The sequence below is a fragment of the Salmo salar genome, chromosome 20 (assembly GCF_965601325.2).
Source record: "Salmo salar chromosome 20, fSalSal1, whole genome shotgun sequence".
NCBI lineage: Eukaryota > Metazoa > Chordata > Actinopteri > Salmoniformes > Salmonidae > Salmo > Salmo salar.
In genome coordinates this window covers 86,007,253-86,025,794 of record NC_138310.1, presented here as the reverse complement: position 1 = coordinate 86,025,794, position 18,542 = coordinate 86,007,253, and the positions used below count along the sequence as shown (strand labels likewise).

Here is an 18,542-nt window from a genome sequence, read left to right as displayed (position 1 = left end):
TAGGCCGACTAACTAAACAACACATTAGGCAAACAGCTCAACTGCCATCCTAAATTGATCCTGACCTTATAACCTATGCAGAGCTGGCATTTCATTGAACAAGAGGGAAGGACTCATCTCGTCTAGTTAAAACACCACAATCTGTCGATGTCGTTATGAGTATTCCCTTGACATTGGCTAGAGACAGAATTTCTCCCGTCTTCTTTCAACCAGGGTTTGTGTGAAATCTGACTCGCTACCGCCTCTTGGTGGAACATGCCTGCATCCCATTTGGCTTTTTATGCATCACCTAAACTACTTATCAATTTAATACTCCTTGATAGTACTATTACCCCAGCAATTGCTAGTCCAGTACTGATGTTCTAGAAGAGAAAACAGAGATGTTACCTAAAGATGTCGGAACGTGTTAGCGACACCTTTAGTCCATTTTAACAGCTGATCTGCTGTCTCATTTGAACGAACCGTCTACTCCCTCCCCCTCAATGCTTGAATGTCCCAGTCGGTTCTTACCCGGACAATGGTTCAATTACCGTCAGCGAACTGAGAAACTACATGAATAGTTTTTAAGAAGTATTTTCTCCTTTCTCGTCTGCCCCAGCCTCACTCCTGGACACCGGCATGTTGTTAAAATGTCTGAAAGACTACAAAAGTCCGTCTGCCCACTCAAATAAAACGTCTGGTGTGGCGTTTTCGTAAATGTTTCATTATCTAATCCTGCTGCTAAAATGAAAGTTATATATCGTGTATAGAAAATGTTATGCATTGCATAAATTAGGTGTGAGATATATAACAAATATTCTTATTACTTCACAGACCCACAAAGGATTAACAAATGATTTAATAATGTAAAGTACAGTACGTTATGAGTAATCAGATAAAACCATTTGAAACCAGTGTATATTCATTGTATTACATAAGATATTTATTATTGTAAATATTTTCAATATTACATCTTGGGAATGTTGGTACAAAAGTTACTCAGAACATTTTACAGCATTGCGTACAAGTCTCACAGGGTACAAGTGCAGAGTTCGGGTCAATCACATTAAAATTCTAGTCAAATTTTTTTTTTCTTCTCTAAATGTTTCTAATTGAAAAGCATTGAATAGAATGGATTGGAATTGTAGTGTACTTCCCGAACTGACTGGAAATTAAATGGAATTGATCCCAACCCGGGTAGTCACCCTCCGGTAGAGCACGGCCCTTGCAATGCCAGGGTTGTGGGTTCGATTCCCACTGAGTTGTTCCCACTAGGGACAACTCCAATACCAAGCAGGTCTTTAACGTCAGCTTTTATAAATGGGAGTTGGGAATCAAAGATTTGTTTCCAGCAGCCCATCACAAATCATTTGTATTCCATGGGAAATTCAGTAGTTGAACATTCTTTTAAAAACCCTCCACTCATCTTGGAAAATAACTAGTGGAGTTTTATTTTTTTTAAAGAATGTACAACTGAAATTAAGACAAACCGACAAGAAAAAAAATAAACATAAAAAAAACATTAATTTAAATATTTGGTAAGTCAAAACAAGTCAAACATATCCATATGTAAATGAATGCTGGTAGAGTTTAGGCAATATTTGAAATTGTTAAAAGTACTGACAGAGATAAAAGGCAATGTACATACATCAGCATCACAAGATGTAAAATGAAGAGAAAGTTAAAAAAATGAAATGTTCAAGGCTAACAAGTGTCTCAGTTCCAGTATGAAGGCTTTGCATTGGTGTGGAAACTCAGCGTGCTCTTTCCCCCACACCCCAACCCTGACTTTCACCTTCAGGAGCTGAGCCCCATCTGAATGTGGACTGGTGGTTAGGGGCAGAAATGAAGGGAGAAACACAGAATCTGATTTATCAGTGTTCCACACATGGATCAATGCAAATTATTTTGTTCAGCCTGATGTAGTATAGAGCAAAGAGCCCCAAAATAAATAAAAATAACTCTTGAGAATTAACAGAAAAACATTGATATTTTCTATGACATAAACCAAACAGAACCGATATAGGTGATCCCAGATCCTGACCTGACTGTTACCTGCCTTCTCCCTTTCACACAACCTCTGACCTCTCATTGCTGATTTAGAGAAAATACTGTTGTATTCAAAACATTAGAGAAATACGCTGAGTGTACAAAACATAAAGAACCATCCATGACAGACTGACCAGGTGAGTCCAGGTGAAAGCTATGATCCCTTATTGATGTCACTTGTTAAATCCACTTCAATCAGTGTAGATGAAGGGGAGGAGACAGGTTAAAGTAGGATGTTCAAGCCTGGAGACAATTGAGACATGGATTGTGTTTGTGCCATTCAGAGGGTGAATGGACAAGAAAAAAATATTGAAGTGCCTTTGAACAGGGTATGGTAGGTGCAAGGCACACCAGTTTGTGTCAAGAAATGCAACGCTGCTGAATTTCACACTCAACAGTTTCCCATGTGTATCAAGAATGGTCCAACACCCAAAGGACATCCAGCCAACTTGACAACTGTGGGAAGCATTGAGTCAACATGGAAAAAGGAGGGGGGTGCAACTCAACATTAGGAAGGTGTAACATAGTAACTCAATAGGAAGATGTTCCTAATGTTTTGTACACTCAGTGTATATTAAAACAGTACTGTTATAATTTAGGCATTTCTTTTAAAGGGACTATAGATTACCATGAAGAATACAAATGTGATTTCTGACTCCATGTTACACAAAGAAATTTGACCTATTTATCAAGTAGGTCTTGGCTGACCATCTCAAAGTTCATATTTAACCATCTATATATAATGTGGTTTGCTTTTTATGACCGTTCGTTGATGAATGCCTTTTCTAAATATCCGACCAACTTTAAAATCAGAGTCTTTGAAGAACAGAGCAAGGCACAAATAACAGTGACAGAAAGTTAAATAGTTTAAGTAGCAGACAATGTGGATTGAGAAGGAGCAGCTATGTCTACTGTAAATATTCCTAGCAAGAAGAATAGTTCCTTCTTTTGTTTCCAATGGGACATAGTTGAAGCGGCACCCACAGAAGCCATGGTGAGGATGTGACGTTGCAAGGAGAAATATAACTCTTGACTCTCCAAGAGAGTGTGGTTATTGACCGTTATGGTCCATAGTCTTGTGGTGGCCGGACCACAGTTACAGTTAACGCAAAGAAAGACTGCTGAAAGATAATATATACACTGAGCAAAGGGTGGGAAGAAGGGAGGGGAGGGAAAAAAGAGGGACACTGAGAAGAGTCAGAGAACGAGAGAAAGAGGGACAGAGAAAGGAGAGAAATAAAGAGAGTCGGAGGAAGACAGAAACAGAAATGAGAGAGAGAGGAAGTGACGTTCAGGCCAGGGTTAAAGGCTGAGCTGACAGAAGCTTTTATATCAGACTGTAGCTGTCTGGCGATTGGCCTTGCTGGGGTCAGGAAGGGGTGGTGCAGGTCAGGAGCTGGGTGAACATTGGCCGATCCTGCACCTCCACGCTGCAGGGCTCTGGTCCTGTAGCCTTCTCATCCTCTTCCCTAGCCACACCCACCACGTTAGTCCTATCAACACACACACCACCGACTCCACATAGTAACCATCCAATGACGTCACACACACACCGCCCTCCTTAACACACAGCTGTAGGAGGGAAGAGAGAGAAAAAGACATACGTTTAAGAGAAGTATTTCCACAGAATTCACATACTAGCTATTTAATGTACTACGACAGTACAATGGTATAATTGTCAGGTAATTCTCTTCCATGTAGACACACTCTCCCACTTACCCCCGTCTCCTCTGGGGAGCCACAATTCTGCCCAGCAGCTCCCTGGCACTCCTTAGAGGTGAGTGGGTCGACCATCCACAATGCCAGGGTGGAGGGCCAGTTTCCCCCCAGGTTGGTGACAGTGTTCAGCAGGGTCATGTAAGTCCCACCAATCACTGGGTCACTCACTTTAGCATGGAAAGCCATACAGGCCACATACATGCTGTACAGCGCCACCTGTGGGCAAGGAGGGGAAAGGCAGGAGTTTGAGAAAATGTATATGTATAGCGTCCCAAGCTGGATCAAGTTGATTTATACTGCCTAATTCCACACAGACAGAGAGCTTTGACTACATATAGACTCAGTGAGCATAGCCTTGCTATTGAGAAAGGCTGCCGTAAACAGAACTGGCTCACAAGAGAAGACCGGTTTTATCACACACTGCCCACAAAATGAGGTAGAAACTGAGCTGCACTTCCTAACCTCCTGCCTGCCAAACAATTATTATTATTATTTTTTTATATAAATATATATATATATATATATATATATATATATATATATATATATATATATATATATATATATAAATAAATAAATAAATATATATATATGAGATATACTGTGCCTTGCGAAAGTATTCGGCCCCCTTGAAATTTTCGACCTTTTGCCACATTTCAGGCTTCAAACATAAAGATATAAAACTGTAATTTTTTGTGAAGAATCAACAACAAGTGGGACACCATTATGAAGTGGAACGAAATTTATTGGATATTTCAAACTTTTTTAACAAATAAAAAACAGAAAAATTGGCCGTGCAAAATTATTCAGCCCCCTTAAGTTAATACTTTGTAGCGCCACCTTTTGCTGCGATTACAGCTGTAAGTCGCTTGGGGAATGTCTCTATCAGTTTTGCACATCGAGAGACTGAAATTTTTGCCCATTCCTCCTTGCAAAACAGCACGAGCTCAGTGAGGTTGGATGGAGAGCGTTTGTGAACAGCAGTTTTCAGTTCTTTCCACAGATTCTCGATTGGATTCAGGTCTGGACTTTGACTTGGCCATTCTAACACCTGGATATGTTTATTTGTGAACCATTCCATTGTAGATTTTGCTTTATGTTTTGGATCATTGTCTTGTTGGAAGACAAATCTCCGTCCCAGTCTCAGGTCTTTTGCAGACTCCATCAGGGTTTCTTTCAGAATGGTCCTGTATTTGGCTCCATCCATCTTCCCATCAATTTCAACCATCTTCCCTGCCCCTGCTGAAGAAAAGCAGGCCCAAACCATGATGCTGCCACCACCATGTTTGACAGTGGGGATGGTGTGTTCAGGGTGATGCGCTGTGTTGCTTTTACGCCAAACATAACGTTTTGCATTGTTGCCAAAAAGTTCGATTTTGGTTTCATCTGACCAGAGCACCTTCTTCCACATGTTTGGTGTGTCTCCCAGGTGGCTAGTGGCAAACTTTAAACAACACTTTTTATGGATATCTTTAAGAAATGGCTTTCTTCTTGCCACTCTTCCATAAAGGCCAGATTTGTGCAGTATACGACTGATTGTTGTCCTATGGACAGAGTCTCCCACCTCAGCTGTAGATCTCTGCAGTTCATCCAGAGTGATCATGGGCCTCTTGGCTGCATCTCTGATCAGTCTTCTCCTTGTATGAGTTGAAAGTTTAGAGGGACGGCCGGGTCTTCGTAGATTTGCAGTGGTCTGATACTCCTTCCATTTCAATATTATCGCTTGCACAGTGCTCCTTGGGATGTTTAAAGCTTGGGAAATCTTTTTGTATCCAAATCCGGCTTTAAACTTCTCCACAACAGTATCTCGGACCTGCCTGGTGTGTTCCTTGTTCTTCATGATGCTCTCTGCGCTTTAAAGGGACCTCTGAGACTATCACAGAGCAGGTGCATTTATACGGAGACTTGATTACACACAGGTGGATTCTATTTATCATCATTAGTCATTTAGGTCAACATTGGATCATTCAGAGATCCTCACTGAACTTCTGGAGAGAGTTTGCTGCACTGAAAGGGGCTGAATAATTTAGCACGCCCAATTTTTCCGTTTTTATTTGTTAAAAAAGTTTGAAATATCCAATAAATTTCATTCCACTTCATGATTGTGTCCCACTTGTTGTTGATTCTTCACAAAAAAATACAGTTTTATATCTTTATGTTTGAAGCCTGAAATGTGGCAAAAGGTCGAAAAGTTCAAGGGGGCCGAATACTTTCGCAAGGCACTGTATGAAAGAAAGAGGAGAGAGAGACAACAGAGATGGGATAGATAGTGTGAACAGTGTTACCTGATGCAGTACTATAGTGTAGTAGTAGAGACAACAGAGATGGGATAGATAGTGTGAACAGTATTACCTGATGCAGTACTATAGTGTTGTAGTAGAGACAACAGAGATGGGATAGATAGTGTGAACAGTATTACCTGATGCAGTACTATAGTGTAGTAGTAGAGAGAACAGAGATGGGATAGACAGTGAACAGTATTACCTGGTGCAGTACTATAGTGTAGTAGTATTACCTGGTGCAGTGCGTAGCTGAACAGTACTATAGCGTAGTAGTAGAGGGGGAATCCCCCATCCTGCTTTAAACTGGGAGTCCACCACACCAACACAGCATACCCCAGACCTATCAACAACCTACACAGGAAAACACAAATGTACATGAGGTGTGTGTGTGTGTGTGTGTGTGTGTGTGTGTGTGTGTGTGTGTGTGTGTGTGTGTGTGTGTGTGTGTGTGTGTGTGTGTATATATATACCTGAAGGGAAAGGCCCTGTAGAAGACGTCTAGTGGTCGTGGTCCAGCGGTGTATTTACTGATGATGAGTGGTAGTAGTACCTGTAGTGTATTTACTGATGTGTGTGTGTGTGTGTGTATATATATACCTGAAGGGAAAGGCCCTGTAGAAGACGTCTAGTGGTCGTGGTCCAGCGGTGTATTTACTGATGATGAGTGGTAGTAGTACCTGCAGTGGGACCATGGGGACAGCCAGTAACGCCAGCTGCTCTTTAGGAACACCTGCCTCTACCAGTTTCAGACCGGTCACTGCGTCTGCTGCAGAGAAACCCATCTGGAGACAGACAGAGACAGACTGCTAAGTCCCACAGGTACCTTTACAGTGACTGGGTTAGATACTGCAGGTCAATTAGGCTAGTTGTCCAGGCAGGTTGGTTAGTGTAGGCACCTCAGAAATTAGAGACAGGCTAAACAGTGAGACCACATTCTGGCCTGCTTAACCTGATTTATATAAACATGTCAGGTAAATTACAGGTGCAGTAATCTGTACTGGGTGACATGTATAGATATGTCAGGTAAATTACAGGTGCAGTAATCTGTACTGGGTGATATATATATATATATAGATATGTCAGGTAAGTTACAGGTGCAGTAATCTGTACTGGGTGACATGTATAGATATGTCAGGTAAATTACAGGTGCAGTAATCTGTACTGGGTGACATGTATAGACATGTCAGGTAAATTACAGGTGCAGTAATCTGTACTGGGTGACATGTATAGATATGTCAGGTAAATTACAGGTGCAGTAATCTGTACTGGGTGACATGTATAGATATGTCAGGTAAATTACAGGTGCAGTAATCTGTACTGGGTGACATGTATAGATATGTCAGGTAAATTACAGGTGCAGTAATCTGTACTGGGTGACATGTATAGATATGTCAGGTAAATTACAGGTGCAGTAATCTGTACTGGGTGACATGTATAGATATGTCAGGTAAATTACAGGTGCAGTAATCTGTACTGGGTGACATGTATAGATATGTCAGGTAAATTACAGGTGCAGTAATCTGTACTGGGTGACATGTATAGATATGTCAGGTAAATTACAGGTGCAGTAATCTGTACTGGGTGATATATATATATATAGATATGTCAGGTAAGTTACAGGTGCAGTAATCTGTACTGGGTGACATGTATAGATATGTCAGGTAAATTACAGGTGCAGTAATCTGTACTGGGTGATTTCTATAGATATGTCAGGTAAATTACAGGTGCAGTAATCTGTACTGGGTGATTTCTATAGATATGTCAGGTAAATTACAGGTGCAGTAATCTGTACTGGGTGACATGTATAGATATGTCAGGTAAATTACAGGTGCAGTAATCTGTACTGGGTGACATGTATAGATATGTCAGGTAAATTACAGGTGCAGTAATCTGTACTGGGTGACATGTATAGACATGTCAGGTAAATTACAGGTGCAGTAATCTGTACTGGGTGATATGTATAGATATGTCAGGTAAATTACAGGTGCAGTAATCTGTACTGGGTGATATATATATATATATAGATATGTCAGGTAAGTTACAGGTGCAGTAATCTGTACTGGGTGACATGTATAGATATGTCAGGTAAATTACAGGTGCAGTAATCTGTACTGGGTGACATGTATAGACATGTCAGGTAAATTACAGGTGCAGTAATCTGTACTGGGTGACATGTATAGACATGTCAGGTAAATTACAGGTGCAGTAATCTGTACTGGGTGTTATATATAGATATATCAGGTAAATTACAGGTGCAGTAATCTGTACTGGGTGATTTCTATAGATATGTCAGGTAAATTACAGGTGCAGTAATCTGTACTGGGTGACATGTATAGACATGTCAGGTAAATTACAGGTGCAGTAATCTGTACTGGGTGTTATATATAGATATATCAGGTAAATTACAGGTGCAGTAATCTGTACTGGGTGATTTCTATAGATATGTCAGGTAAATTACAGGTGCAGTAATCTGTACTGGGTGATTTCTATAGATATGTCAGGTAAATTATAGGTGCAGTAATCTGTACTGGGTGACATGTATAGATATGTCAGGTAAATTACAGGTGCAGTAATCTGTACTGGGTGACATGTATAGATATGTCAGGTAAATTACAGGTGCAGTAATCTGTACTGGGTGACATGTATAGATATGTCAGGTAAGTTACAGTTGCAGCTGTATCGTAGGTACCTTAGCAGTGAGCAGCAGGCTACAGAAGGTGAACACGGCAGGCATCATGTAAAGATAAGTCAGGTGCAGTAAGCTGTAGGTACCTTAGCAGTGAGCAGCAGGCTACAGAAGGTGAACACGGCAGGCATCATGTAAAGATAAGTCAGGTGCAGTAAGCTGTAGGTACCTTAGCAGTGAGCAGCAGGCTACAGAAGGTGAACACGGCAGGCATCTTGATGATGGAGACCAGCAGTTTGTATGTTTCCACGACGCTCTGCGTCTCCTCCCGGACCTTCTTCTTCCCGTGCTGTCCCCTGGCGTTCTCCTTCTTCATAATGGCCACCAGCGTGGTCGACACCAGGAACACCACACCCCAGAAAAACAGGAAGTCTGCGCCAAGGGAGCCAATCACAGACAACAACAATGTTACAGAGTGATTACAACAGCAAAGCAGTGCAATGATGGTCAAGGTTTATTCACACATCTTCTATAGCATGTTACAGTCTGTTGACTGGCAAAACCGTACGGAAAATCATCAGCCAAAAGTTCACTCCAAAACCAGAGTTTATTTTCTCTCACTTCAGCTCAAAAATGACCAACATCTATGCTCTGATCAAATTTCCCCAGATAAGAAAAAGTTGCCTGGCCTCAAAATTGCACTCAAAAGTGTATCAATGTTCTAAAATGCAAGGAAATGCACATGCCTGGTACGTGTTATACGCAACTATGGTTATCAAGAGATTACAAGGAAACAAAGATGTCCTACAATTCTGATACCATCGTCTTTAGTACCTATTGTTTACTCAGGGCAAGATGATCGAATGCAAAACCTGGCCAACGGACATTCCATCTTCAGCAAGGAAGGGTTCATAGAGCTTTGCATGTCTGTAATTGTATTTAATACCAGTTCTTGCTTAACGTTCTTGATTATCTTGATTAACGTTCTTCCTCCTGCTTCATAGATGACATTGATCTCTGCCTTCTCATCTTTGTCTCTCCCTCCCTCCCTCCCGCCCTCCCTCTGTACCTGACAGTGTCACGATGCCAGTCTCTTTAGGCTCTGCTCTCAGGTATTTGTTGCAGAAGTCAGCTGACTCCAGGGCCAGGAAGAGCACATTGCCTAGGAAGTAGCCAGCAGTCTGTCCTACAGAGTTACAGGTGGAAGCGTAGCCCACGTTCTCCCTAGACAGCATGGTCAGAGCCCAGCCATCCACTGCTATGTCCTGGGATGGGAATATAACAGAGTTCTGTATCACAATAACTTGGAGTGTGAGTGTGAGTGTGTGTGTGTGTGTGTGTGTGTGTGTTAGTTACCTGGGTGGCTGCCAGAAAGGCCAGCATGAAGAACACCGCCGTCAGGGTTATCACATCGGGGCCCTGCCCCTCATCACTTTTCAGCAGCGTATCCACGATAACCGACAGGTACAGCATGAAGAGACCCAGCAGGTACTGGGTGGGCACCAGCCATGACTTCCTAAGAGGGAGAGATGAGGCTTTGACTCATTTGATTGCAGCAGTCAACCCATCAGACACAATATAAAACATAAAGTTAACGTATCAGTCTTATAAATCATTGTCTTACCGGCGTCCAAACCTGGTCAGGTAGAGCGCGTCAACCAGCGGGGCCCACAGCAGCTTGAGACTGAAGGGCCAGAAAACAAAGCTGAAGAAGGCCTGGTCCTTGTAGCTGACGTTCTTACTCTGCAGGATGAGAGGGATGCTCCCGGCCAGGCCCAGAGGGATGCCCTGGAGGACATAAAGGAAGAGCAGCAGAGATACATTCCCCAGCTCCCCTCTGATCCCAGGCTGCACACTGGGATGTCCGTTGTTCTCCGTGTCGGATCCTTGAAGCAACGCTTCCCCCTCCTCCTCCAGGTCAGGGGTGGTGTTGCGAACCCTATTCCCGTCACTCATGTCCCCCTGGGGGACAGCAGGCTTCCTCTGCCGCCCGTTCTTATGTGTGACTGAGTCAGATAGCTCCATTGTGGAGCCGCGGGCATCAAACCAGCTGTGCCCTCTGGGAACCTGGAGAGGAAGGATGCAGGCAGGGGTTAGTCATGTTCTCTCCCTCCGTTTGTGTTTTTATATGGGTTACGTCTTGGCCAAGGGTACTCAACTCTGCTCAACCTGATAATGAATTGCTCACACCTGGTGTCCCTGGTCTAAATCAGTCCCTGATTGGAGGGGAACAATTAGAAAATGCATTGGAACTGGCTTCAAGGTCCAGAGTTGAGTTTGAGGGCTCTAGGTCTCAATGTTCATTGCCAACACTTGTCTGAGGTTGGTTTCCTTTGTCAAAGCAATGTACAACTACAAACAAGTGAATTCCTTGTCTGGATGAGACCCTAATTAGCATCTCCAGCTAGTACAGTAATGCTCAGCTACTGCATAAACAAGGTTGCAAGCTAGAAGTCTTAATCCAGACCAATTGGAGAGAGAAGGTTGCTAGTTAGAAGTCTTAATCCATGGGAGAGAGAAGGCATACATTTTGAATAATCATCGTTCTCCTGTTGACTAAGCCCAAGCAGGCACCAGCAAGCTCATGATGTGGGTGGGAACCAAAACAACGTATTTCCTGGAGTTTCTTTTATTAGCTAATACACACAACAAAAAGGCCATGTGAATTAAATAAATATGGGTTCAAATGGTAATTGAAGATCAAACATTAGACAATGAATGAGCGATGACAAGATAGTTAGCAAGCTAAGCATGTTATCATAACGTTATAACAATCTTTGACGTTACCTTGTGTTGTCATGCGACCTTGTGTTGACTGTTGTCATGCGACACCACATGCCAAACCAAACAATGAATGATTAATGAATGAATGTGTCGACTATCATTAAAAAAAATGGATTGTAGTTGATTCGACTGCGAACGTTGCCTTGAACTATGTATGAATTGCATTTAATACGGTCAAAAACACAGACATAGCTACCTATTTGGCCTTCACCTGGTTACATCGGTAGATCGTTTTTTCAGAGGGCGAGGAAGTGTAGCTATGTGTGTAACGTCGACATGAGTCCGTGTGCTTCAGATGACGTGTCAAAATGATGTTAATAAAGGTTCCGCTTGGATCTGCGTACACATTCTTATGCGTTTCGTGTGGTTCAGCCCAATAATGAGCCTAACGCTGTTAGGGGAATAACCTATGTGTACATTTAATAATCTGCTACTGTATTTTTTTGTGTTATCTGTGATCGTTTTGTTTGTCTTGTTAAGTTTCTAATCATTGTACCTAAACTGTACGTGTAAACATGTATACCAGGGCCCAGCTGTAAAAGAGACCTTGGTCTCAGTCTGTGTTTCTTGTTGAAATAAAGGTAGAATAACGTTACTCCTTATAGTCCAAGGACCTTGTATGTTTTGTTTAAAGCTGAATTGACTATGGAAGCCAAAACAGCCAAATAGTCCCATCTAAACGTGAATAGATTCTCATTTGTGTTATGGTTCAAGAAACATATATATCCCTGTACTTTCATATCACATCAAAATCATTTCACAAATGCAAAATACACACTTACTGTACACTGTTTTAACCGGTTTTAACACAGTTGCGGTCGAAAGTATTTTTTAGTGAAAAGAGTTTGTGGAGTCTGCCTTCCGTTTACACACAAGTGTTATGAGACGCAGGTCGTTTTCTGTAAACATATATGCGCCGTAACATTGTCACATGCCATAACACTGTGTATCAATTTAACCTTTTCTTTCGAAAAGTATTTCTCGATGATATGAAAGATAGGAAGGTCGTTATGCTTACAAAACCGTATCGCAAGTGTTAATGTTCAGACCGATCGTTAGCGCTCTTAATAACAAAACTCCCCAGTACAGAAGACGCCTTCGTCCATCGACTCGTATATGTTATGTAGTGGAACTGAGAGTCATGATCAAAGGTCACTCACTACAGTTGCAAATGTCAATCTTTAATAAAAATAATAGGAATTTTAAAAAAAATATATATATATATAAAAATATATAGTATGTATATATGTATATATATGTATATATGTTTTTTACATATATGTTATATATGTATATATGTTTTTTTTAATTCTTATTATTTTTATTAAAGATTGACATTTGCAACTTTTGAGGATCTGGGGACCCATGCCAAATATATATACACACACAGTTAAAGACACACAAATATCATACTCCCCAAAAGTGCTAAGCTCCCGTTATTGTAATGATGAGAGGTTAGCATGTCTTGGTGGTATGATATTGGTGCATCTGTAACTTTCTCACTCATCATTATTCACAATTAATTCAGGACTATCCACAATCATGGTAGCAGTGTTTAGAAACATATTATATTCTTATTTAAAATAAAAGTCAGTACAAAATTACACAATATATTATTTACCATTCATTTCTTTTGGGCACAAAATAATAATAAAAAATAAATAAATAAACAGCAAATGTGTCCAGAGAATGTGTAGTCACAAGCTTGATGTAGTCATTGCGTGCTATGAATATGGGACTAAATACCTAGCATTTTAATACTTCAATAAGTTTGTCCCAATACTTTTGCTCCCATAAAATGGTGGGATTACTTACAAAAAGTGCTGTAATTTCTAAACTGTTCACCCGATATGGATGAAAATATCCTCAAATTAAAGCTGACAGTCTGTACTTTAACCTCATATATTTTGAGTTTAGATCCAAAAGAAGAAAAAATGCTTCACTGTCCCAATAATTAAGGAGGGCACTTGTATATATTGAATCTAATAGCTAATCTCTTCTAACTTTTTGTTACATATTATATCTAAGAATTATAGATTATAGTTATAGATTGTGACTAATAATTAGAGGGCCATGGATTTAAGTAAAATAACGGAAAAATAAAATAAATAAAAAGTGACCACACTCTCGATCCTACGTTTATGCCTATTACTTAATGTAATCAAATCAAATGTTATTTGTCACATGCACCGAATACAACAGGTGTAGACCTTACCATGAATTGCTTACTTACAAGCCCTTAACCAACAATGCAGTTAAGAAAATAGAGTTAATTAAAGATTTACTAAATACACTAAAGTAAAAAATAACACAATAAAATAACAATAATGTGGGTACCAGTGCCGAGTCAGTGTGCGGAGGTACAGGTTAGTTGAGGTAATTTGTACATGTAGGTAGGGGTAAACTGACTGCATAGATAATAAACAGGGGGGGTCAATGCAAATAATCTGGGTGGCCATTTGATTAATTGTTCAGCAGTCTTATGGCTTGGGGGTAGAAGCTGTTAAGGAGCCTTTTGGACCTAGACTTGGTGCTCCGGTACCGCTTGCCGTGCGGTAGCAGAGAGAACAGTCTATGACTTGGGGGACAATTTTTTGGGCCTTCCTCTGACACCGCCTAGTATATAGGTCCTGGATGGCAGGAAGCTTGTCCCGAGTAATGTACTGGGCTGTACGCACTACCCTCTGTAGCGCCTTACGGTCGGATTCCGAACTGTTGCCATACCAGTCAGTGATGCAACCGGTCAGGATGTTCTCGATGGTGCAGCTGTAGAACTTTTGAGGATCTGGGGACCCATGCCAAATATTTTCAGTCTCTAATGAACCTGCCATTATTTTTTGAGCCCATGTCCTGTGAGACACATGGTAATATCTCACCAAGGATTTCATCACATCTCCATGTTTCATTGATCTCACATTATAAGTTACTAGTAGGCACACTGATCATTTGATAGGATAGAAATGATGTACTTCCACACACAATATTGTACATTAGTAGATGTAGTTACTTGTTAACTCAGCTGGTTTGTGGTAATACTCATACTCCTACTGCTTGACATTTCTACAAAAATATTTTTTTTTTTACATTTTAGTCGTTTAGCAGATGCTCTTATCCAGAGCGACTTACAGTAGTGAATACATACATTTCATGCATTTTATTATTATTGTTATTATATATATTTTTTGTACTGGCCCCCCGTGGGAATCGAACCCACAACCCTGGCGTTGCACACACCATGCTGGCATTGCAAACACCATGCTCTACCAACTGAGCCACAGGGAAGGAACTGTTTTCCCCAATTTTCTTAGAAATGTTACATTTAAGGTAAGTCTTTTTTTTCTAAGGTGGGAACAGCACCTTTGAAAATTGACTGACGTTCATCCTCTAGTGGTCATTTGGTACAAATACAGTTTCAAGAGAAACCTGACATCCATTGACACTGGGATAATTTAACCCCCAGATAGGTTTTCTCCCTGTCTCTCTCATACTGTGATAATTAACCAAGTGAAATATTATCCACAGCAGTACTTTTGGGCTGTTTACCATTGTACATTTATGCATCACTTTGTCATAGAGAGGGAAGGATTGGGGGACAGGGCAGTGTCGGGAGAGGAATAGAATGAGAGAGATTGTGTAAGGCCGCTGAATAGCTTTTCCTTTAACCCGGCGCTGATTTCTCTCACAATATGGAGGCTGTATCCTATGATACATTAATAGCAAATTCCTCAGAGCAAATCTCTGCCCTCCACTGATAGCTTGAAAACAGTTTTATTTCATACAGGCTGCAGTTGAATTAATGCAGGACATTTTCTAAATCTGATATAATTTGTCAGTTTGTGAATGGATCTGTTACTTATATTTTCATGCTGAGCGTGACAGTGTCAAGGTGAGGTGTTTCTTAAACAGACTTTAGAGGGGTAACTGATAGCCCTTTGGCCCATATCACCCTGCTCCTACCAACTCACCCGACCTAAAACAAGAGCTATGTTGTGAGGGGCCCCCTTTCATAGTAATATAAGTAAATGCCGATGTAAAGCATCCATCGTGTCAACCAGGGTGAGTCTCCATTCTGTGTCTAAGGTAATGAATGACTGCACGCTCCTATATGCCACAGCTATGAGGACCATGTGAAACTGCTTAATGTCATGTGACCAGACCAGGCAGACAGGCAAACTAGGATAAAGCATGTGACACTGCGTTAGCTAACCCCATACACAAGAAGTCACTGTTTCAGATAGAAAGGGGATGAGGGTTTGGGGTGGATTGCTAGGCCTCAAACTTGAATTGACAGTCCACTATATCAAATCAAAGTTTATTTGTCACGTGTGCCGAATACAACACCTTACAGTGAAATGCTTACTTACAGGCCCTAACCAACAGTGCAATATTTAAGTAAAAAATAGGTATTAGGTGAACAATAGATAAGGAAATAAAAAACAACAGTAAAAAGACAGTGAATAATAACAGTAGCGAGGCTACATACAGTAGAGGCTATATACAGTAGAGGCTACATACTGTAGAGGCTATATACAGTAGAGAGGCTATATATGGGTATTATTTGACATTACATTATAACTACAAAATAATAACCATTTTATTTATCTTCTAATTTCCCGTCTTGGCCTGATCTAGTGGTACTCATTTCTACAGTATTTTTCTGACAATTTGCCATTTAGAATGGATCATTTCTCCCCTAATTTCCTCCTCTCAGCATTTGATACATGGGAGAGATGCTGTTAGAGAGAAACCTCCCTGATAACTGCATCCATCCAACCACGAGTCAAATTATATATCCAGCGGCTTTCTTTATTATTTTACAAATATGATTCATCTTTAAAATAATGATAATAATCCCACATGAACAAACCAGAATGTTCCGGGTGAAACATGACCCTACAGCACAACAGTTGAATCATTTTGTTCCAGTAGTGGCATTCTGTCTCTTTGCTGTGAGATTCCTCTCCTCTGCCCTCCTCGGGTGTTCCATAATTTAACTGAAGGTACACAATACAGAACTTGAACAAAGGTTCAGGGTTTTGTCAATGTCAGGGTTTTGTTTGTTGACTTTTTCTTCTGCCTTCAACACAATCCAGCCTTACATCCAGCCTTCCTGCTTCGGCCGCCTCTCCTTCCAGTTCTCTGCTGCCAATGACTGGAACGAACTACAAAAATCTCTGAAACTGGAAACACTTATATCCCTCACTAGCTTTAAGCACCAGCTGTCAGAGCAGCTCACAGATTACTGCACCTGTACATAGCCCATCTATAATTTAGCCCAAACAACTACTCCTTCCCTACTGTATTCATTTATTTATTTTGCTCCTTTGCACCCTATTATTTATATTTCTACTTTGCACTTTCTTCCACTGCAAATCTACCATTCCAGTGTTTTACTTGCTATATTGTATTTACTTCGCCACCATGGCCTTTTTTGCCTTTACCTCCCTTATCTCACCTCATTTGCTCACTTTGTATATATTATACTTATTTTTCTACTATATTATTGACTGTAGGTTTGTTTTACTCCATGTGTAACTCTGTGTTGTTGTATGTGTCAAACTGCTTTGCTTTATCTTGGCCAGGTCGCAATTGTAAATGAGAACTTGCTCTCAACTTGCCTCCCTGGTTAAAGGTGAAATAAAATAAATAAAATAAACATTCTGGCACAGACTCATTCAGGACTTCTCCTTAGATGGAGGGCTGGTTTTGTGACTGTTGGACTTCCTGAGCCAGCGGTCACAGCGGATCAAGGTGGGTCCCCACATGTGGGACATACGCACCACCAACACAAGCACTCCTCAGGGATGTTTTTAGTCCCCACTCCTGTACACTAATAGTTGTACTAGTTCCCATCCTGACAAACACCTTAAGTTTGCAGAAGACACTACCCTCGTCAGGCTGTTGCATGATGATGTGGAACACCATGGCCCGGTCCTAGATGACTTTGTAGAGTGGTGTGATGAATCACACTTGGTCCTCAATACCAACAAGACCAAAGAGATGTGCATTGACTTCAGGAAGTGTACAACATCTATCAGAGGTCAGAACATAGAGATTGTAGAGGAATACAAATATCTGGGTGTACTCTTGGACAATAAGCTTCAGTGGAGTAAATGTACAGACCTGATCTACAAAAGAGTCAACAGAGACTGTACTTCCTCAACAAGCTGGGATCTTTTAATGTTAATTGTACTTTACTGACTCTGTCTTACAAATCTTTCATTGATAGTATTTTAACTTTTTGTATTGTTTGTTGGTTTGGCAATGCCACTGTCAGCCAGAGAATTATGCTGAGAAGGATTATCACCACAGCAAGCAAGGTACTTGGAGCCAAACAGTCAGGCCTGGATGAGATCTTTAAGGTCAGGGCCCTCTGCAAGGCTCACAAAATCTTTTTAGACCAAGCCCCCCATGTACCCAGACTTTGAACTACTCCCCTCTGGGCACAGGTATAGGGCAGCCATCAGCAGGAAAAACACAACTAGACATTCATTTGTGCCAGGTGTGATATCCCTCCTAAATAGCTTTGGCTAATGTTCCTATCAACCCAGGAAGGCCGGCAGGCTAGCCTCTTTTTATTGGTATGTAACCATTATGAAAGTTGTATTGTCAATTTGTTTTGTATTTAAACACCACTTTAAACGTGTACATGACACTGCAACAAAATTTCCCCATGGGGACAATAAAGTCAGTAAAGTTCACATGTCCATTTTCCATCTACTCCAACAGCAGAGAACCTTCTTTAACAGTCCCTTCCAGCAGATAGTGAATGTAACTTTTATGCCACTATTGCATCTTTCATGGTGTGATCATAAGACTCCTCTTCATATTTGTCTATTACATGCAGTGTACCATGTTAACACACAGTGAGTGTACAAACACTCTGTTCCTTTAGTTGAAGCTGAACCCATGATCCAGACATACCGTTGTCTGGATTTCCCCTCATAGCTCCCGTTATACTTCACCCACAGAGGGATCCAAAATTATCCCCAGAAACGTCTTTCTCAGTGGAGTGGTGTTTAGTCCTCCATCAATTACATACTATTTACATTATTCACGTGATATAGATAGACATGGGTCGAATTCATCCCCTTGTAAAACTG

General features: G+C 40.9%; 1 protein-coding gene across 1 annotated transcript; it reads right to left on the bottom strand.

Moving 5' to 3' along the window:
- Positions 1–900: 900 nt before the first annotated feature.
- On the bottom strand, positions 901–12,214 carry LOC106581457 (acetyl-coenzyme A transporter 1). Its single transcript, XM_014163523.3, has 9 exons — positions 11,443–12,214; positions 10,280–10,722; positions 10,012–10,171; positions 9,725–9,920; positions 8,885–9,087; positions 6,627–6,811; positions 6,263–6,380; positions 3,748–3,963; positions 901–3,600 (listed from the first exon to the last, which is right to left on the bottom strand). Exons 2-9 carry the CDS (start codon positions 10,678–10,680, stop codon positions 3,418–3,420), a joined length of 1,662 nt encoding a protein of 553 aa, XP_014018998.1. The 5' UTR covers positions 10,681–10,722; positions 11,443–12,214; the 3' UTR covers positions 901–3,417.
- Positions 12,215–18,542: the final 6,328 nt, after the last annotated feature.